Source organism: Rhinolophus ferrumequinum, chromosome X (assembly GCF_004115265.2).
Source record: "Rhinolophus ferrumequinum isolate MPI-CBG mRhiFer1 chromosome X, mRhiFer1_v1.p, whole genome shotgun sequence".
NCBI classification, from domain to species: Eukaryota; Metazoa; Chordata; class Mammalia; order Chiroptera; family Rhinolophidae; genus Rhinolophus; species Rhinolophus ferrumequinum.
In genome coordinates, this window is record NC_046284.1 from 32,657,062 (window position 1) to 32,680,795 (window position 23,734).

Below are 23,734 nucleotides of genomic sequence, written 5' to 3' on the forward strand. Positions count from 1 at the left end.
TGTGATGAGCACAGAATCCTTTGATGGGTTACAGGTGTTCAATTTGTGGTAACTACTAGAGGAGAACTCAAGAAGCCCACCTCACTGCCGCCATTTCTATGACGTCACTCCTGGACTCTATTTTATTTACTTCCACTCAGATATTTATGACTTCCTTCCTTCTACTCACTTTGGGCTTTGTTTGCTATTTTTTCTAGTTCTTTTAAGTGTAAGTTTAGATTGCTTATTTGAGATTTTTCTTGTTTCTTGAGGTAGACCTGTATTGCTATGAAAATCTCTCTTAGGACTGCTTTCACTGTGTCGCATAGATGTTAGGTCTTTGTGTTCTCATTTTCATTTGTCTCAACGTATATTTTGATTTCCTCTTTGATCTCGTTGACTCATTCATTATTTAGTAACATGTTATTAGCTTCCATGTGTTTGTGTGTTTTTAAGATTTTTTCCTTGTGATTGATTTCTAGTTTCATACCATTTCAGTCAGAAAAGACTCTTGATATGATTTTAATTTTCTTAAATTTATTGAGACTTGTTTTGTGGCCTGTTATGTAGTTTTTCTTGGAAAATGTTCCATGTGCTTGAAAAGAATATATATTCTGATGCTCTGGGGTGAAATGCTCTAAAAAATATCAATTAAATTCATCTGGTCTCCTGTGTCATTTAAGGCCGTTGTTTCCTTGTTGATTTTCTGTCTGGTAAATCTATCCATTGGTATCAGTGCAATGTTAAAGTCCCCTACTATGATTGTATTATTGTCAATCTCTCCCTTTATGTCAGTCAATATTTGCTTTATGTATTTATGTGCTCCTATGATGGGTGCATAAATGTTTAGAAGGGTTATATCCTCTTGTTAGATTGATCCCTTTATCATTATGTAATGTCTCTCTTTGTCTCTTATTATAGCCTTTGTTTTAAAATCTATTGTGGCTGACATAAGTATTGCTACCCCCGGTGTTTTTGTTTGTTTCCATTTTCACAAAATATCTTTTTCCATTTTTTTTTATTTTCAGTCTGTGTCTTTTGATCTGAAGTGGGTCTCTTGTAGACAGCATATGTACTCATATGTATGGGTCTTGTTTTCTTATCCATTCAGCTTCCCTATGTCTTTGGATTGGAGCATTTAATCCATTGACATTGAAAGTAATTATTGATAGATACATAGTTATTGCCATTTTATTATTTATCTTTATATTCTTTTATTTTCCCCTTCTTTTTCTTTTTAAAGGAGTCCCTTTAACATTTACTGTAATACTGGATTGGTAGTGATGAACTCCTTTAGGTTTTTTTTGTCTGGGAAGCTCATTATCTCTTCTTCAAGTTTAAATAATAACATTGCTGGGTAGTGTAGGCTTGGTTGTAAATCCTTGCTTTTCATCACTTTGAATATTTCTTGTCAATCCCTTCTGGTCTACAAAGTTTCTGTTGAGAAATCAGCCAAAAATCTTATGGAAGCTACCTTGTAAGTAACTAGTTCCCTTTCTCTTGCTGCTTTTAGAATTCTCTTTGTTTTTAACCTTTGTCATTTTAATGATAACGTGTCTTGGTATGGGCCTATTTGGGGTTTCTGTGCTTCCTGAACTTGTATGTCTACTTCCTTCATTAGGTTAGGAAAACTTTCAGTCATTATTTCTTCAAATATGTTCTCAATCCCTTGCTTTCCCTCTTCCCCTTCTGGTACCCCTGTGATACAAATGTTATACTTAACATTGTCCAAGAGGTCTTTAAACTATCCTCATTTTTTTAAATCTTTTTTTTTCTTTTTGCTGTTCCAATTGGGTGTTTTCTATTACTTTATCTTTTAAATCTCTGATTCAATCCTCTTATTCATTTAATCTGTTGATCCTTCCAGTGCATTTATCATTTCAGTTGTTGTGATCTTCATTTCTGACTGGTTCTCTTTTATTGTTTCTATGTCCTTTTTCATGCTTACTACCTCTTTGCTGAGGTTCTCCCTGAGTTCATCTATTCTTTTCCTAAGTTCCTTGAGCATTCTTATAATCATTGTTTAGAACTCTGTATCTAGTAGGTTGCTTGCCTCCATTTTGTTTAGTTCTTTTTCTGGAGTTCTCTCCTGTTTTTTAATTTGGGGTGTATTTCATTTTTTTCCTTATTTTGGCTATCTCTCTGTGTTTGTTTCTATGTATTAGGTAGGGCTACTAGGTCTCCGAGTCTTGGCCGGGTGTCCTTAAGTAGTAGGTGCCCTGTGGGGCCCAGTGGCATTGTCTCCATAGTCAACTTCACCAGGTGCTCCAGGAGTGTCCCTTGTGCATGTTGTGTGTGTCCACCTGTTATAATTGAGCTTTGATTGCTATTGGCACATAAGTGGGTGGAATTGACCCTCAGGCTTACCAGCTGTGGGGTTTGGCTATGTCCAAAGCTTACAAGCAGCTGTGCAGCGGGCTTACCCCATGGAGTGGGATTTGCTCTAGTGGGTTTTGGTGTCTGTTGAGACTGCGCTTTGGGTTTGCAGCTTGTGGGGCTAATTGGGAGGTGCTCTCCTCTCATCTGAGGATGACCTCCAGGTATTTTGGTTCTGGTGACTCTTGAATGAGGCTCCAGTGCAGGCCCAGGTCAGCCATTTCCTGTGACTGGATGGGGACTACCTAGTAGGAACTACAAAGTGGCCCACAGTTGGTCACTGCTTGTGCTAAACCAGGAGGCGCATGAGAGAGGCCATGTTGGGAACTGAGGACGGCTGCCACCAGTATCGGGACGGGGGTAGCTTTGCAAAATCCCAGGACTCCCAGAGACCTGCTGCCGCCTGCTGGCTCCCAGGAGGCTCAGCCGCTGATACAACTTCATGTGGTATGTGAGTTGGGTGAGGTGGGGTGGGGTCCGAGGGAGTGACCAGGGTGGAGTGAATGGAGCTCACCAGGGCAATTTAGATTGAGATTTGGCTGTGTGGGGAATGCTTAACACAGAAAAGATGGCCCCCACCTGCCTGCTACAGGGGAGGAGGATTCTACACAGGGACTGTCCCTCTTGTCCTGGCCTTGAAGCCACACAACTCAGTCTCTCCTCATATGTCTCTAACACCTTCCACGTCACTGTCCCTCTGCCAGATCACAGACAAGTGCCTGTGAGCAAGTGAGTCTGCGTGCAGGCCTTTTAAGAGGATGTCTGGGTTTCCCACAGCCTTCCATCCCACCCAGTTGGTCAGACTCTCCACTGTTTTACACAGCCATATATTGTGGATGTTCTTCTTCCTGGCATTGGTGCTCTGAGCGGCAGAGCCCCATGTGGGACTGGGATCCCTCACTCCTCCAGGTGTGGGGGTCTTCTGTAGCTGAGATTTCCTTCCCAATTCTCAACCACCACTCAGAGGTGTGGGGCCAGCCCATCTTGCATCTCCGCCCCTCCTACCAGTCTTGATGAGGCTTCTTCTTTGTATCCTTAGTTATAAATCTTCTGTTCAGCTAGATTTCATATGTTTCTCCAGGTTAATTGTTCTATAATTTAGTTGTAATTTTAATGTGGTCAATGGAGGAGGCAAGCACAGAATTTATCTATTCTGCCATCTTGGATCCTTCCTCATCAATGTTTTATTTAATATATGAATAGCTCCATCTAAATATTTTTAAAGAAATATTTTAAGACAAATTAGGTAAACAAAGCTTTCAAATACTTTATTAAAATATGAAAGACCATTGATGATTCAAAAAAGCTTTATCAGAAAAGGCTCTGGTATAGGAACAGGCAAACATAATTCATATGTTTAGGATTGTTCCAGATTAAAAAAAATTGGTGTAAAAATAGTAGTTACATCTATTAAAATTTAAACCCAAGCTACAAATAATTTAAAAAATCTAAACTTATATATTTTATTTTAAATGTCAACTTTCTGAATTCCTTTACAAGTTAAAGTGATCCTTTTACTTCTAGAAATGGTAACCAGCCCACAATACATTATTGCACTTCCATAGCATCCATGTTAAATGTTTAGAAGTCACATCTTGCCAGCACATGGAGAGTAGCTCTGTCTCTTGGCAGTTCGCTAATTATTTACCAAGCTCACCACCACTCATGTACAACCCAGAATTCCAAGTTATTAGTTTACAATAAAACAGCCTTTTCCTCTGAACCATGGACCAGAGCATTTGTGTTGACTCACGCTGCCTCTAAAGACAGATGTGCCTATACATTGAGAACCTCACCTGCCACCCTACCATGTACTTATCACCCTCTATTGTTATTTTCTTATCTTGTTACTTTTTTCTGTCTTTTATTGTTACTATTTTCTTGTCCAACTAGTAGTGAGCTGCTTGAACACAGGGACCAGGTGTATTTTTAATTTTCTAACCCAATGCCTATTGTGTGTGTTGAGTGAATGAATTCTATGAGCCCTGAAGCAACTTGACATATAATCAAATCACAAGAGTCATGAAAACATAAAATGTGAGAAGAAAATACAAATCTGCATCATTGTGTAAAATCTTGGTTCACACTTAGGTTGCAATCACTTAGAGTTGTTAAAAATTTATGTAACCATAAGCTTTCCTTCCAGTGGTCTGTAGGGCTACCTAATAGAGAGACTGCTCATAAATCAGCTACTCCTGAGCCACAGCTGAAGAGCTACAGTTGCTGAAGCTTCCCTTTCAAAATGAGGTTTTTACTTGAGTAGCAAAAATTGGGGCAGACAGAAGTAAATGAGAAGTCAAGTCCACTTCATCAGATTCACAATATAATTTCAAATCCTGTAGCATCAACTGCAATAAATATTTATAACATATTTTAAATTATGGGATTTTTAATTTAATAAATCCACAGACTCCAGATTGGTCTGTGGATTTTACTCTCCAACATCAGAACAATGGCAAGAAGGTTGCTTTCAGAATTAAACAGAAATTATTCAGTCTTTATCTAGTACCTGTTTTAGCACACAGTGGACAGCTTCACAAATCCCAAAACAGCCTACAACACCATAGCTAGTGGAGAGCAGAATGTCTAATGTAGAATCACACATGACAAACGTGAGCAACACGAACCAGCTATCCGCCATATAAGACGTTTAAAAATCAGTGCTGTCAAATGTTTCACTAAAAGTGGTGCTTTTGAGAAAAACTGAGGATTGTTTTTATTTATATTTGACAAAAATTAACATTAATCTTTTATAAAGCATCACTATGTTTTAAACCATTTCCCATTTGTAAATATATAACTGAAAATAACTTGTGGAATTATTTTTTCCTGTTCCTCATTATCTGCAAAGTCCATTTCAGCTTTTACATCATACTAGATGCTTCCATCACAGAACTATGATTGTTTTAGAAATGCATTTGTAGCTCATTGAACTGTATTATCTACAATATATAAGACTTAGCATGTATTTAAATTATTGAACATAAAGTACAAGGTGTTTTATTTTTTTTTTCACGGTGCTTTCAGGAAGACATCAGGATCTTCTCTTCTCCCTAAACAAAAGTAATAACAAAAATCAAGAAAAGATAAACTTACAAGCTATTAAAATTACAGGCTAACTTGCACTTATAATCATTAAATTTCCAACTGCATAAAGCTCACAGAGATACAACCCAATGGTACAGCTCAAGCAACTAGTATTTAAAACTGAACTATAAAGAATGGAATAGTGAGCAGAAAAGAACAATTAGTCAATTTGTAAATTGGAGTTCTATTTCCATTTCTATTATAAAAGTCAACTATTCATTAATTTAATCTACCACTTGAGTTTAATTGTCAGTTTATGCCTAAGCCTGGGTCCCTGTCCAAAAAGAATATAACAACTCATTTTCTTTTATCATAAATATTTATTGTTTCAATTAGGCATATCCTCTTACTCCAAACAAATGATTGACCTTTTACAATGGATGAGTAAACAATTACGTATCTGATAGCTTCAGACATTTTCTAGTATTTAGTCGTTAGCTTGACACATACACTAAAATAACTTTGCTCGGGAAATGTAAGAATTTGTTCCTGTGGAATAATAAAGTCTATTAATTTCATTTCCTTTGCCACAATAAAATTTCATTAATTCAAGTACCACACATTCATAAATCAGGATCACATGGGCCAGGCTAACATTAGCTTTTCCATCCCTGAAGGGAAAATACAGTTTACTAAGCAAAGGTAAAAACACCCATGTATTCTCTGAGCTGTCCCATCTTTCAAATTATTTGTGTCTAAATTAGTGAAGTGAAATGGTAATTAAGTATTGACAAAAGGGACTGGGGAGAACAAGATGGAACAAAAGAGGTTAAATGTTATGGGATAATAGAATTTTTTATATTTTTGCAGAGTTTTATTAAAAGTTTATAGCAGAGCATATTGAAATCATACCATATTATTAGTCTCCTCTCACTTGATTTGCTAGCTACATCTACTTTCTCATTGCATTTTTCTTGTAGAACTTCCTACATGTTTATGAATAGGTTGACTCATAACCCTGAGCTTCCAAACCCTGTCAAAAATTAACAGTAGGGTGGGAGTCTGGGCAGAAAAGGAAGGGGATGAAGAAGCAGAAGCTTCCAGTTATAAAATAAGTCACAGGAATGGAAGGTACAGCATAGGGAATATAGTTAATAATATCGTAATAGCTATGTATGGTGACAGATGGTTACTAGACTTACAGTGATCACTTCAGAAGGTATATAAATGTTGAATCACTATGTTGTACATCTGAAACTAATATAATATTATATGTCAAGTGTAATTAAAATAAATTTTAAAACATTAGCAGTAAACCATACCTGTAGTACCTTGTGTACTTCTAGCTGAGGACTTCTCAACTGGATACTGCAGAGGTATTACAATACCTTGATCTGGCTTTTGAAATGCTGAAATGAGATTTTTTATTTTCCGGAAAAATCTTTTATGTACCCCGGGTGCTGTCTGGAAAATAAAATCCAAGCAAATTATTCACTTACCTTATAATGATACAAAAAGGCCTACAAAATGTGCAAGAGAGGTAACATTTGTGTAACTTATTCAAATATTTGAAAACATAAGGAAGAATTAAAAACAGCATTCTAGAAGAGCTTACTTTGGTTGGCTGAATTTCCCTGCAAGAGGAGCTAATGAGCTGTCATTTCAGTTCTCCCAAGGGTGGTATTACTTTGCACAAGCTCTTGCTCATTGCTTTGCCTTTCCTGCCTGCTACCCACCATACATCCTGAACTCTAAGGGTGTACAGGCCATTACCCACAATGAATTCACAAACAGAGAAGATGCAGTTAAACACAGAAAAAATACAGACCCTACAGGTCATTAACAGAAAGCCTAAATAATCAAAAACAAACAAACAAACAATGCATCCTTCCTGTCATTATCCCACAGTATAAAATGCTACACAGGAAATTAAAATTGACTGTTATGATACACAAAACGCGTGGCTAGTTAGCCCTATACACTCACCTCACAATATGTCCTGCCTCATTCTTCACATTAAATTTTTTCCTCCTTGGGAAACTTCCATATCCTCCCCCAAATTACTCTCTCAGTCAACACTTCACTGTGACAAGGTTTTGTCTATGACACGAAAATGAAAGACTATAAAAGGTCACCTTTGTTTGTTTGTTTTTCCATTTTTGAAGAGATCATTATTTGTAGGTGACTATTAAAATGTATTCCTTTCCTGATATCAATTCTCTTGGAAAGACACAGCTGGAAATCAACAATTTCCTGCAAAAGCTTATGAGCCAAGCTTTAGACATTAGCTCAAAACTGTCATTTTACATGAAATAAAATAGTATTGCTATAAGCAATTGAACAACGACTAGCTTTTTTTTTTTTTTTTTTTAGAAAGTTGTTTTTCAACTATTCCACCTGGAAGATTTTTGAGGTGGGAGTTATTTATTAGCCTTTAATAAGAAAATGTGAAAGCTGGCATGCAGACTTCTGCCAACTAGACTTAAAGCTAAAGATAGCACATTGTCCATAGTAACTCTCAGCCATTTCCTACATTGGGGTAATTTTTTCATTAAAAGCACAGGGAAAGTTCTTTTGAGCTTTAAATTAGTGTCCATTCATAAGCTCACACAGCTAGGAGTGTCAGTAGGTGTAGAACACTCTTGCACTCACCTCCACCCCTATGGTCAAAACACCTTCCCAGAACTCTGCCTCATCCAAAATAACATGGCCATTATTTCGGGCGTCCAAACAGTTATTTGGCTCCAAGATAGAATCTCCAAATTGCAAAAGCAGGTGATTTGTACAAAATAACTCCTTCTATTTTCCTTAAAGAACTTTCATTTTCAAAGCACTTTCCTATCTTTTGTCCCTACTAGTTCCTCAGATTTTGGCAGTTATTGGCTGATTTGGTTTTTCTCATTTGACCAATTAAAAAATGGAAATACAGGGATGGCTGGTTGGCTCAGTTGGTTAGAGTGCAGTCCGCATAATACCCAGGTCGCCGGTTCGATTCCCATATGGGACAGTGAGCTGAGCCCTCCACAACTAGACTGAAAACAACAACAACTTGACTTGGAGCTGATGGGTCCTGGAAAAACACACTGTTCCCCAATATTCCCCAATAAAAACTTTTTTAAAAAAATGGAAATACAAAAAGATAGTTCAGCTTGCCCAAGGTCCCACAGATGACCAGAGGCAGAAAAGGCTCTAGATCCCAGGACCTAGTCTCTTTCCTTTAAGATCATCAGGACTAGACCAAACAGATTCTGGTAACAGATTCTGGTGAAGTTAGAGTCACCAATCGAAAAGAAACTCCTTCAGTGTGGAAATATTTGAAACCACACATCCTTTTAGCTGTTCTTGTGGCTTGTAAAACCATCTGTCAACAGAAGTGTCTTTTTTCTGGGGACTTATACATAGTTAACACTTGATTATCCATGCTAATAGGGAGAAATAATAGCACTGGATATATAAAAGCAATTTGAATTTGGGATGAATGTTTCTTTGGCAAATAACTGATCTCATTTATAGTGTTTGGCTTAGGTTAATAAGTAAAATTATTTAGGATCTACTGATCTACTGATGATCAAATACCCAGAAAAGCCCAAAGGAACCGAAATCAGCAGGGGGAGGTTAATACAGTTTTTACAATGTACTTCTGGCAATGCACATATTGATAAATGATATGTATCTGTATGTAGAATTCTCTGAATTAACAATTTAGCAAAATTTTAGCCTAAGTCACATGAAAACAGTTAATACACTAGACAATGAATTGACATAATATTTGTCATTCATAATTCAGTGGATCCAGGGTTCAATTTTATTCCACTCTTTGAAAAAAATCTCAGACTTACCTAGAATTTTAGCATAATCTTTGCACAGAGGATGGAATGCTACTGCCATGATTTTTCCTGCAGTGTGGCAAACTAAAGCATTGTTCCAAAAAACATGTAAATATCTGTCATTTACCCAATTTTGAAAATATTAATATGTTTACCACAATAATTGTACCACTCACTGACAACTCCCATCCCGTCACTGAACTCAACTATTGTTCAAATTTGCACATTTCCCATGTTTTCATCTCTTAATTATCCATGGCAACATGTTTTGGATCACAGCTGGTCTTCAATAAGCTCTAGAGAAATTTCTTCCACTCAGGTTACTGAGCTCTGAGAATACACACTAGTTTAATATTCACCTTAGCAAAACCATAAATAAGAAGGCAAATTTAGCAGACAGAAAAAATGCAATGTTCATTTCAAAAATAAATCTAAAGAGTTTTTAAAACTGTTTTCCCTTTGGAGAAAATATGCCAATCTTCTGCTCTCTTTGTGCAGAGAATTACAAAATTATTACATAAGCAGGGTGAAACCAGACAACAGAATGAGAGAGTATTTATGTTCAATAAGCCCTCTCTTCCTTAATATGATCACAAGCATGTAATAATCTGCATATGGTGATATACTTGAAATGGAAGAAAACAAGTTTGAAGACAAGGTTAATAATTTAAGATCCTTTCCATAAAGAGTACTCTTCAGCCACTGAAGGCTACTTCTCTAGGGAGAAGAGCTATTTCTTGTCAAATTTTACACAAATATATGTGTGTATATCATATACAAATATTCTTCATAATAAATGAAATTTAATTTCTTAATTAATCATCCCAACAGTGATGCAGAGAATTTTTAAAAATAAACAAGCATAAATAGTTTTGATTAGAATGGTACTGCTTTACCTCTAATTAGTATTACAGTATTCATTAAACTGATATAAATAAAGCAACAGTGTGTGTGAAAATTTGCCCTAATTCATCTCAGTAGTTCAAAACATTTGTAGCTTGCAATTTGCGCTTTCTAGTTTCCTGATGAATTTGTAAAAGTTAGAGCTGTTTTAATTTTTTATGTCTGGGCTTTAGAATTTCATTAATGCGTAGATTGATTGAGTTATTAATAGAGGTGGGTATTAGCATTTATGAGGTATCACAATTAAGTTCGCAAACTCATTCTAGGAAAAGTGGTACGTAACTCATTGCTGAATATCACTATGGTCACCTTTGAAGTGCTCCCCTTGGGAAGCTATGCAACTAATGCCAGCACCTAGTTCACCCTTCAAAGCAATTTTGTAACTCTTTTTCTGGAATGGCCATCAGAGCTGTCGTCGTATTACCCTTGATGTACTGAATGTCATCAAAATGTCTCCCTTTCAATATTTCCTTTATCCTCAGGTAAAGAAAGAAGTCATTTAGGGCCAGATAAGGTGAGTAGGGAGGGTGTTCCAATACAGTTATTTGTTTACTGGCTAAAAACTCCCTCATAGACAGTGCCATGTGAGATTTTGCATCGTCGTGATACAAGAGCCACGAATTGTTGGCAAAAAGTTCAGGTCATTTTTGTCTAACTTTTTCATGCAGCCTTTTCAGCACTTCCAAATAGTAACCCTGGTTAACTGTTGGTCCAATTGGTACAAATTCGTAATGAATAATCCCTCTGATATCAAAAAAGGTTAGCAACATTGTTTTAACTCTTGATTTGGACTGACAGAAATTTTTTGGTCTTGGAGATTTGGCTGACTTCCATTGTTTCAGGGTCCTATTGATACACCCATGTATCATCACCAGTGATAACATGGCCCAAAACATCATCTTGCCTCTCCAAAAGGTCTTGGCAAACTTTGACTCTCCTTTGCTTTTGTTCATTGGTGAGCTCCTTCGGGACCATTTTTGCACACACCTTTCTCATGCCAAGATTTTCAGCTAAGATTTTCCTAACTGTTTTTCTATCGATGTTTACTTGGTCTGCTATGCTTCTCACAGTCAACCAATAATTTTGACACACAATTGAATGTTTGCAAGGTTTTTGTCAGTTCTGCTCGTTACTTGCCACCCTGACCTCTCTTCATCAGTGACGCATTCTCTCCCCTCAGAAAAACATTTAATCCATTTGTACACTGCCATTTTCTTCATGGCATTATCCCCATAAATTGCACTAACATGTCCCTGATTTAACTTCCACTCTTGCCAAGTTTAACAAGAAATGTAATGTTTGTTCATTGCTCTAATTCAAGCTCAGACATTCTCGCAATGGCACACAAAAACATGCAACAACAATAATGAACACCTCTCAACACCACCACACATCAACATGAGCACAGCTGTGAGACATGACATACCAAGGTTATGAAACTTTACTGTGCTGTTTGTACAGTGCTGCCAATCCAAGCATACGGTGACAAGTTTTCAAATCTAACTGCCATGCTTCATATATTTTCAAGCAACTCATAATTAATTGCTCTCATAAAGACGGACTATTTTAAGGAATCAGAAATCAGAGAAAGCATTTGAGGTCAAAAGTTTCAGCTGTAGAGACCTCTACATTGGTGATACATGATATACTACTCTCATATACAGAAATAGATTCATTCTATGGGCATTTCTTGCAATGTTACAGTGACTTCCAAATGTTTTCAAAGCCATCAAAACCCATTATTCTAATGAAATTTTACTCAGAGCCCCAGTTGATAAGCAAAATAAAAGGGAATTGCTCAGATTAAAGACAAATTGTGGGCCCAAAAGCATACCCACTCATATCCTTCTCTGCCTCTGCCATCCCCAGACATCCCCAAGGCACCCAGATAGAAGAACCTTAGGATTATACAGAGCATAGCTTAAAAACCGCTGCAATGTTTCCTCTATCTCTGTTCCATCTCTCCATGTTCTTCACACATGGCTCAGCTGGGAGTCCTGCCTCCACGTAGAGCAGCCCTGATTACTCTAATACTTGGAAAATTCTCCCTTCCTTGAGTTCCTATGGTAAATAACGTAGCATTTAACTATATACAAGGTATTGCAATTAAGTTCAAGAACTTGCCACCGTATGCTTACGTTGGCAGCACTAAAAGTTTGACACAATCCTTCAACTTTTTAAAAATCTTTTCCCCAAAGTGAGACCACTCCATACAATGGTGGTTAAAAAGAACTAAGACCAAAACTCTCTAAAGGCTTCTAAATGATCCATGAACAATTTTGGATTGGAGTTTTAGTGATTTTGAACCTGGTGAATATTTTGGGAATGTAGGATTTGACAGCTTTTTTGCAAAACCCGCCAAAATTACAAACACTTCCCCAAGACACACAGAAGTAAAAATAAATAAAAGAGTTATATACCTCAGCACTCCAAGAACCTGTGTCTGTCTGGGACACTCGGTATGTATAAATGTAACCTTGATACCTGTGAAAGAATAAACTCCATTACTGAAAAATTCCAAAAGAACAATGTGTGCTCTAAATTAGAGCTTAACTATTACATATAAATGTTACATATACTGGGATACACATATGTGGCACTATGACATTCATAGGAAGAAAAGCCTGGGAATCTAACTTGCTTGCATATTATATCTGGCTAATCACAGCTTCCAGTAAATCTTCTTTATATTTTTCTTTTTTAAAAAAATTGTGGGAGTTCACACTTCTAAAGATTTGTCGAGTTGAGAGAAAGTTTGGACAGAAAGAAACTAGAGACCTGTTGTAATTGGTAAAAATTGTGAATTATTAAATAGGTTTAACAAAGTGCAGTGTTGTTATTTTAAGTACATATAGAGCCTTAAGGTGAAAACATTTCACTGGGCTAAGGTACTATCAGACCCACTTAAAATAATAGTAATAATAATATTAATTATAAATATAATACTATATTCCTATACTACTATTATATGTTACTTTATAATGTATTATAAAATACAAGTAAGAGCAATTTGAGTTATAAAGGAGTCCTGCTAAAGTCCTTGAAAGCTCCTTGTCCTTTCAGATAAACATTCTCCCTCATTACTCAGTGTATATGCAGATTGTATATCTATATAGTGGATTTCTACTACATACTAAGAGTTTTATATGCTTTATTAGTTTAAACAAAAGAAAATTTGTTTAGCTTAAACAAAAGAAATTTATTTTCTCGGAGTTCTGGAGGCTGAAAGTCCAAGATCAAGATGCCAGCAACAGAGGTTTCATTCTGAGGCCTCTTCTCTTAGCTTGTAAGTGGCTGTCTGCTTTCCATGTGCTCATGTAACCTCTTCTTTGTGAGCATGTGTGGAGAGAGATTGCTCTCTCTCTTTTTCTTCTTCATGTAAGACCACCAATCTTATTGGATTAGGGCCTCACCATTATGACCTCATTTAATGTTAAATACATCCTAAAGACCAATCTCCAAATACAGCCACATTGGGGATTAGGCTTCAACATATGAATTTGAGTGGGGCATGATTCAGTCCAATGCATTCCACACTGGTGCCCCAAAATTCACATCCTTCTTGCATTCAAAATACATTTATTCTATCCCAACAGCCCCCAAAGTCTTAACTCATTCCAGCATCTACTCTAAAGTCTAAAGTCCAAAGTTTCATCTAAATATGATCTAATCATATTTGGGCGAGACTTGGGGTATGATTCATCATGAGGAAAAATTCCTCTTCAGCTGTGAACTTGTGATACTAGACAAGTTGTGTGCTTCCAAAATACAATGGTGGGACAAGCATAGGACAGACATTTCCATTCCAAAAGGGGGAAAAAAGAAGGAAAAAAGGATGACCATTCCCAAGGAAGTCTAAAACCTCACAAGGCCAATTTCTTAATGCTTGAGAATAATCCTCTTTGGATTGATGCTCTGCCCTCCAGGCATACGAGGTGACACTATCACCCTCACAGCTGAGGGGGGGGAGGGCTACCCACTCAACTCTGTTGGGCTCTGATCCTACCTTTGAAACCTAGGTGGAAGCAGATTTGCCCCCATGTACTGTGAACTCTGGGCCGGTGGTGGGAGTGGCATCCCTGATAATCTCTGAATCGCCTTCAGAGCCATTCTTCCTTTTTCTTGAAAGATAAACCACATTTGCAGACAAATTTCTATATTGTCCTGTCCTGTTCCCTTTGATTCAAACTGACAGTGTCTCTGATGCTTTGGTCCAAACTCTATTTCTGGCGTCTGGTGAGATGGCTAGTTAATAACATGGGTAATCTTCTTAAAGAGTGATTGTCCAGCCACACCCTTGGTGTTTTCTCCACTTTTTACCACATGGGTAGGCTAAGAATTTCCCAAATCTTCAAGTTCTGGTATCTTTTTGCTTAACAATTCCTTCTTGAATTCATCTCTCCCTCTTTGCATTTTACTATAAGCAGTGAGGAGGAACAAAGTCATTCCTTCAATACTTCGTTTAGAAAGCTCTCCTGTTAAATATCCAATTTGCAAGTTCTGCCTTCCACAAAATACCAGAACACAGTTCAGCTAAGTTCTTTGCCATTTATAACAAGGATGGCCTTTCTTCGAGTTTCCAATAACATGTTCCTTATTTCCTTCTGAGACTTCACAAGAGTGACCTTTAACATTCACAGCTCTACCAACATTGTATTCATGGCAATGGAGGCTTTTCCTAGCATGCACCTCCAAACTCCTCTAGCCTCTACCAGTTACCCAGTTCCAAAGCCACTTCCACATTTTTAGGTGTTACAGCAGCACTGTACTTCTTGGTACCAAAATCTGTATTAGTCTGCTCAGGCTGCTATAGCAAAATACGGTAGACTGGGTGGCTTAAACAAAATAAATTTATTTTCTTACAGTTCTGGAGACTGGAAGTCCAAGATCAAGGTGCTAGCAACATAAGTTTCATTCTGAGGCCTCTTCTCTTGGCTTGTAGGCAGTCACCTTCTTGTTGTGTGCTCACATGACCTCTTCTTTGTGTGCATGCATGGAGAGAGATCTCTCTCTCTTCTTTTTCTTCTTATAAGGTCCTCTTCTTATAAGGTCCTCTTGGATTAGGGACCTACTCTCATGAACTTATTTAACCTTCATTGCCTCCTAAATACACTATCTCCAAATACAGTCACATTGGGTGTTAGGGCTTCAACATATGAATTTTATGGGAGCACAACTTAGTCCACAGCATATGCATTATCTATTTTGGACCCCACAACAATCTTATGAGCTTTATATTGTGAAATTCATTTTATAGATGAGTAAACTGAAACTTTGAGAAGTTAAGTAACCAAAGTCACACTAGAGATCAAGTAGCAAAGATTAATTTGAATCAGGCCTCTTTGCCTCTAGAGTCCCAGGTCTTGATCCCCACACTATAATATATACAGAACATTTATTGCATTTTAGTATTTATGGTAATGCTACTTAATTTGCCTAATAAATTTCTACTTCATAGAAAAGTAAGATAAACTTTATTCTGAATTATTTTAAATTATGAATCCGAATCTGGATCAACAGTTTTATTTAAGACATTTTCTGATTGTTGTTCTTAGGCACAAATTTAGGTCAATATACATCTATGGTTAAAATACATGCTAAACTCAGTAAAAATAAGTGTGTTTAAACTTAAAAGAAGAGATGATTCTAAAGCATTCCAAGCAGAAGATCATCCTTGTGTAACTGACCTCATTTACCATTAACCCCCTTTAGAACTAAGTCTTTAAATATGTGGATTAAATTATATTTATATATATTTATATATATTTATATATATATTTAAATTATATATTTAATCAATATCCATCGGTACTGATTACCTAAGGCACCAAAAATAAAAAAGAAAGAAAAAGAAAACACTCTAATCAGGTTCATTTAGTTCGCGAAACCAAAAAAAAAAAAAAAAAAAGATCAATTTAATTGCTGGTTTGATTACAGGAAATGTTTAATTTTTGTTATGAAGGTTTGCTAGAATATTTAGATTATATATAAAATAAGTTAATATATGCATGTGTATAATATGTTAAATAAATATAAAACATTACATTGTTAAAGTATTGTGTTTTTTTAAGCAATCGAAATCTACCTCAAAGCCCACTGATTTCAATAAGTACTCTACAGGGAACAAGGCAAGAGCTTTGATTTCCATTTTTCACCATGGGAACTTGAAACATAGGCTTGAAATGATTTTCTTAAAGTCACACAGCAAAATGGAAATAGAAGCAGGGATATAGCATAGATCCTTAGTTCTATGTTCCCTATAGGAAGTGATTAATAGCAATAATTCAGTACCATTAAAATGTGATGTAGAAAAGCATTATTTAAAAATCTCAGCAACAATGCAAGCAAAAATTTAAGTAACTGGTTTTCCACTTTCTAAAATAGTGAGTCTCTAAAAGCTACAATGAATCTATTTTCCTACTACCATTCAGCCTCATTTAGTCAAAATAAATGAGTCTGTTTTGAATATTCTTTCCTAACGTATCTGATCTTATCTCACTTTCAGTTAAGCAGCAGGAACCTAAGTACCACTTCAAAAGTCCTTACCTCCTTCAGTCTCTGAACAATCTGGTGTCGGTGATACATAAAACTTCTCATGATTAACCCATCTAATATTAACAATTTCCTACTCCCCAACCCCTCAAATTTCTGAATGAACAAAATTCTTTCACCCCTCAGATAAGCCAGCAGTTCATCTCTTCTACTTTAAAGTCGCTGAAGTAACTGACCTAGGAAGGATCCCCGGTAGTCAACTCTCGCTGTCACATGTCATGGATGGAAGAGATTTAAAAGAGAGCAATTCAAATTATGCTCCCAGGATAATAACATTGGCATTACCTGGGAGCTTGTTAGAACTGCAGAATCTCAGGCCCTACCCCAGAAATGCTGAATCATAATCTGCATTTTAACAAGATTTCCAGGGGATCTCTAAGAACATTAAAGTGATTAAAATGCAAAGAGAATACCCACATCTCATTGGGAATATTAATGGAAATTTCCCCAAAGTCAAGCTGGCTTCTTTCACTCACCCAGGGCACTTCTGTGTCATCTCCTCCAGAGTCAATCAGTCTTTGCTTTAAGAATGCAATTTTATTTAAATATAAGCTGAAGCTTTTTCAATTGTTTCAGTCTTTAGAGAGCAGTGCTTCTGAAACATTTACTCCCTCTTTCCCAACAAGATTTTGTAGTTTTGTTTGCTGCAGCTTTTACTATGAAACAATAACTTTATAATATAAAATAAAACTAAAATATTGAATACTTTTCAAACTAAACATACTTGTACTCTCTCCTTGTCCACTGGAAAAAAATCACTGTTTTAGCAAATAAATTGGCAAGCTATAACAAAAGCAATAAAATCATGCATATTTTTGACCTATTGACCTTGCTTATCTTCATACATTCATATATTCATCTTCATATATTCAAGGAATCAAAAGGCAAAAGCAATTTGACAAAGATTTTCATAGTAGTTCTATTTTAATAGTGAATAAAATGGAATTAACCTAAGTATCCCTAAATAAGGAATGTTACTCAAAATAAGGAAATGGTAGCAGAAAGAATGTTTCAAAATCATACCAAAATTCCCAGGTATTAGGGTCCTATATTTTTCAAAAAACAATGTAAGCACATGGACTATGCTGATATAAAATGATGCTATGTAAAAAAAAAAAAAAAAAAAAGGTGGACATAAGGAGAAGTCACTCTGATTACAATTGTTCAAAACTGTCCCTGTATGTATATAAACTAGAAATATGTATGTATATAAACTAGAAATACATTTAAACTAATATAAATGCATCCTGGGATATTAATGTTCCCTATAAAGTTATATAAGAGACTAAAAACATTTTTTAAAGAAAAAGAAGCAAAATTACTCTTTGGAGTTTTACAAATATAGCCTATGCTATATTCATCTTAAAAAACTGTTACATCTCCTTTACGATTATCTTTCCTCTGACTCCTTCCATTAATACAAAGAAACCAAGAATGTAGTGTAATTTTAACTTTCCTCCTCCATCAAATATTTTGTTAGACTTGTTAATAAGTCTGGAATTTAAAATTTATCATGAAAAAAATCTAGGAAATGAATAATTGTTGCCAATTATTTTTTAAGTAATATTTTGCATTTTAATGATTACAAAGCATATGTTGATTCATTCCCTGCTGATATTAAAATTCACTTTTTCCCCCAAAAGTGTCCCCAAACCTTAAAAATGTGTTCTGGATAGAAATGGACAAGAAGAAAGCAACCTGACTTATTTTTTATTTTCTCAAGGGGTCAGTGTTGGGGACAGATCTTGGTTTAGAACAGACAAGACCACATCAATTCCTTCTTTATACCACTTCAAGAGCAACACAAAAGAAAAACTTTAGCTACACCTTACTCCTTCATGGCGTTGCAAGTAAAGCAAGCTAGTACCCAATGCTGTCTATGTCTATACAAACTAATGTTATGTGCAAAATTCAAGACACAATTATAATGTAAGTAATTTTTGACAAATATTTCAGAACTTTTATATCTAGAAGAATGATATCCTATACAAAGCCATCATTATTGAGACTATACTCTGATTCAAGAGGTCCCTGAACTTCCTATGGCCCAGTCGTCATTCTTTCAGAGTGAATTTGAATTTTCAGAACCGTCAAAATTCATTCAGCTTCTAGTCTGATGGCAAAACTATATAATACCAGTTTCGATGAGTCCTGACAACAAATATAATCTCTTCTCCTGAACTACCACATAGTGTTTTATTTATTTACTCCTATGATGATCTAACTTTGTATTGCAATTATTTATATATCTTTTATTTATATTAACAAATACCTACTACATGCTAACTTTATAAATATTAACTTATGTAATAGTCCTCTTAAATAATCCCATGAGGTAAATACTATTATTATCACCATCTCCCTTTTCAAAGATAAGGAACCTGAGACATACAAATGTTAAGTAACTTCCCCAAGGTAAAATAGCTAGTTAAGGGCCAGAGTTGGGATGGGCCAGAGAATCTGGCTGGAAAATCTGGGCTCTCTCATATCAAAGGGCATGAATTAACAAATTGGTCTTAAGGTGAATACAAAAGCAGCAAAATTTATTTTTCTGCCCCCACAATACTATAGTGCTGGTAATATAAGAACAAATAGATTAATTGAACCAAATAAATAGCTGCAAAACAATAACTGTTATATGTAAGAATGTAATACATGGTAAAGTATGCTAATAAATCAATGGGGAAGAAAAGTTCTATTTATAAATTATACTGGGACAATTGTTAGCTATTTCAAAACAAAAGCAAATTAGATCCTTTCTCTATGTTAAAATAAAATTCCAAATGGAATTAAATAGTTAAATGTAAACTAACCAAACCATCACTTTAAAACAAAAACTGAAGTGAAGTTTCATGACATCTCTGGAGGAGAAAGAACTTTCTAAGCTGGAAAGCAAAGAAAGAAATCAAACATCAAGAAAATGTGTGATGGATTTGATTACTAGAAATGTCGATTTTTGTGTGTGTATCAAAGAAAAGTATTGGGAAACACCAAACTGAGAAAAGATACTTGCAACAGATGAAGGATTAGTATATAAAATCTCATAATGTGTTAAGAAAAATAAAAAAAGATCCAAATGGTTAAATGGGCAAAGTACACAAAGAAATTACAACAGCTTACTGACCATATAAAAGACACTCAATCATTAATCAAAGAAATATGAAATAAAGAGTGAGACACCAAATTTGAAGGAGAATTTTTTTAAAACAAGAATACCCATTTCCAGGCCGGGTTCAGTGAGACACTCTCATGCATTATTGGTGACAGTATATATAAATTGGAAGAACCATTTAGGAAAAAAATATTTGGTGATCATGTATACATAAAGAATCCTAAACTGTGCATGTTTTCTGACCTAGAAATTGTACATCTTTAAAATTCATTATAAAGAAGCAATTACAAATACAAGGAAACTTGTATGGACTGAAATATGAATCATAATGCAATTTATAATAGCAAAAAGAATGGAATTATTCAAATGTCTAAAAATGGATGACTAGTTAAGGAAAATATAGTACATTCATTGGTTGGACTATCATGCAGCCATTAAAAATAATGTTTAAAAATCATTCGTAAGAACATTATATATGAATGGTTATTTTTTTCATGTTAAGTGGAAAACACATCAGAATACAATATTGTAAGAGCATATGTGTGTTTACAAAGCAATTTTTAAATTAATATATGGAGAAAAATCGACTTAATATTCAATAATAATTGTCTTTAGGTTATAAAACTATAGACAGTTTTCCCCTCATTTGCATTATCTACATTTTTCAAATTTTCTATAATATGAATAATCAGAAACTATTTTTAATAAACTGATTACACAAAAATCTAAATTTACTTATTGAAAATAAAAGAACAACTTCTCATTTTAAATAAAGGTGTGCAGTCCTATAAATGGAAAACTTCCTTAGCACTTGATGAGATTCAGTTTCCCAAAACTGAACAGAGAAAAAGGCCATACCTAAAGGCCATGACTGGGGGTTCAGAACTCGGGGAAGGAGCAAGCATATTTTGAAAGTGTCATTTACAGTTTGAAGGCATATGAAATGTGTTATTTCTACAATAAAATACAGAAACTGAAGCTCAACCAAACCTTGGATAATGCGAGTAAACAAAAGATAGAATGAGAAACTATTCTGAGCAAACCCTATAATCAGTGCATGTTTGTTAGCTATACCTTCTTGTTCATGTATCTATGATACCATTTACATTGTTATTCCTGCTGCACATCATAAGCATATACATTTTGGTTTAAAATGAGTACATGGTTTATTTCAAAATAAAATGTGATTTTGTTACTACAGCATAGTACTGAAATGGGGGAATGAAAGGTTTATGTTTATCAAAAGGGACCTTTGGCTCAAAAAAGTTGAGAACTTATAAAAGGCAATGTATCTGTGTGTCTTGCTTCTGCAGCATGGTCTAACAGTCACCATCTAAGACTTGGAGGCCCCAGTGTGTCCATCAAAAGATTCTCGGGGGACTCCTAATTTGCCTGCTATTTTATGCTACTTCATAAGGAAGTTTGCATGGAGAACAAAGAGTCATAAAAACTGCATTTATGCAAGATTCACTTTGGGCGAAAACTTAAATGTTTTAGAATTCCCCACCTGCCTAAATTAATTCCATATGTGATCTTGGCCTAAATGGGCAAAAGACTAAAGTTATCCTTATATGTTGCATATTTTACCAACAGCAATCTTATGCAGAAGGCAGGGCAGACAGCTACTTTACAAATATGGAAACCAAGACCCAGAGAAGTTGAGTGACTTCTCCAGAGTCCACATGCTGGCCTGATTATCAGTCCATAGCTCTTTGTAGTAAAGAACAGCATTTGCTTTGACAGTTCATTCATTAATTCAAAAATATATATTGAGTGACTATTATGTGCTTTATGATGCTTTTTATGTGCCAGGCTATGTTCCTGCTGCAGGTGACAATGTCCCTACTTTCATGGAGATTACATTTTAGCAGGAGAGCCCAGCAATAAATAAGTAAACAAACAAATCTCAGATAGTTTAAAGCTCCTTGAAGAAAAAATAGAATATAACAAGGACAAGGAGAGGGTACTTATTTTAGATGAGGTGATCAAGAAAGTCCCCTCTGAGGAAAGAAGCAAGAGCAACAGTAAGGACGAAGACCCTAAGGGGGAAGCATGCTTGGCAAGCTTGAGAAACAACAAAGATGACAGTGTGGTTGAAGCCTGAGGTGCATCTTGCTACACACTGTCCTCTGTTCTCCCTCCCTTGCCCAGGCTTTTTTTGTACCTTATTTTTTACCTCTAACTTAAGGGGCCCTCCTTTGTCAGCTTTCCTAAAGAAGCCCCTTTCATGACCCACTCACTCCTCCATCATCTTTTGATAATAACAAGGCCTAAGAATACTACTTGGCTTTCATTGACCTTCCCCAGTTTCTGCTTGGGAAAAACAATAATATAAGCAAAACATAAAGCTCTGAGCCTAAGAAATTCAACAGCTTCCATTTATTTCCTTTAAAGCCTTTATAATAAATGTATTTAGCATGTCCTGAGAGTTACCACAAGCGTGGCTTGACCATTAAAAAAATAAAGTAAACAATGAAAATCCTCTATTATCAGCCTCAGTGTAATCTTTCTTTACTGACCCAGAAGGTACTTCAAAAGCTTGCAGTACATCATTAGTTACCAAAATTACTACCAAGCATTTTCCCTTATTTTGTTTCTGTCTAGAACCTACTGTACAAGCAGCTGTTTCCATGGGTGTTTTTTTTATCATGCTGACAAAATGTAATTGAGCTAGTTACTTCCTTAGAAATGCCCCATGAGTACTAAAAGAAATTGACTGGGAAAAAAAAGGAATATAATAATAATAATAGCTTACATTTACTGAACATTTACTATCTCTCAGGTCCAGTGCCAAAGTTTTACCTGCATTATGGCATTTAATCCTCACAATCCTATGAGGTAGGTAGTAATATTATTTTATGGATAAGAAAACTGAGAGACTGAGAGGTTAATTGCTGAGGTCACAAACCTAACATTAGACTAGCACAGGATTAAGTGTCAGGTCTGTCTGACTCTGGAGCTCTGGAGCAAAGATGAAGTTGCATCTGATTAAAAATAGGACGTTAGACAAAAACATGGTTAGATAAAGGGCAAAAGTGATTCATAACAAAGGTGTTTTCCCTCCAGGTCCTTTACAACTATTGTCTGTCCTAACTTTTATTAAGAAAGGGTCCTGTCCCACACACAACTCCTCTAAAGGAAGCTAAATAAGCAGATCCAGAAAGGCAGTTTTACTCACAAACATTCTCCTCTCAACCTCCTACCTAACTGACATTGCATTCTTAATGTATTAAGTTTCTTAGTGTTCTTCCCCTCCCTGAATTTGATGGTCTTCCTTTGGGATGACACCTTCAAATACATTTAAAGAGAGGTGTAGAGAAGCCTTTTCTTTTGTCAGGAGCTGCTGGCCCCAAATCTGGCCACTCCACCATCCCCGGGCTCTACCTTGCCGGCCTCTACTAGAGGTCAAAATGGAAATCAGGAGCCTGGGTGTTTCTCGGAGCAAAGGTAAATTCTAGGCTGTGTTTGCCCACCCAAAGTGGCATTCACTGCCCTCAAAAGTTACTGGGGAGGACTTTCTGGAGAGTGAAATCCCCAGTGAGGGGACTAAGCTAAAGCATGGTCCACCATAATCCTGGGCTGGACCTAAATAAGCCTTAGGGGCCATCGGATGGGCAGTGGAAGAGGCTGCAACCAGCTCCTGTGGCCCACACATTGCCTGGCCCTGCCACTCATGCTCACTCCCAGTGCTCACCCTCTGCAGTCCCTAGACCCAGCCACCGCGACATACTCACAGCACACACAGGCAGTACACGCCTGGGACACTTTCGCTGTCCCTCAGCAAATAGCTGCCATCTAGACCGGTGGCAAGCAGGAGTTTCTCCCCTGTCTCCCGGCTGATTTTGCCATGATACACAGCCACTGCATCCATGGCCTGGTGGACTCTTGGGCGGGCTGAGGCGTGGGACAGCAGAAGGGATGCTGCTGCTGCTCCTGCTGCTGCTACTATGCACGAGTC

At 36.2% G+C, this 23,734-nt stretch overlaps 1 protein-coding gene across 1 annotated transcript; it reads right to left on the reverse strand.

Annotated features, from left to right (window-relative positions):
- Window positions 1-3,682: 3,682 nt before the first annotated feature.
- Window positions 3,683-23,734, reverse strand: SH2D1A (SH2 domain containing 1A). The gene is made up of 4 exons (XM_033112077.1): window positions 23,511-23,734; window positions 12,533-12,596; window positions 6,705-6,846; window positions 3,683-5,408 (listed from the first exon to the last, which is right to left on the reverse strand). Exons 1-4 carry the CDS (start codon window positions 23,645-23,647, stop codon window positions 5,368-5,370), a joined length of 384 nt encoding a protein of 127 aa, XP_032967968.1. The 5' UTR covers window positions 23,648-23,734; the 3' UTR covers window positions 3,683-5,367.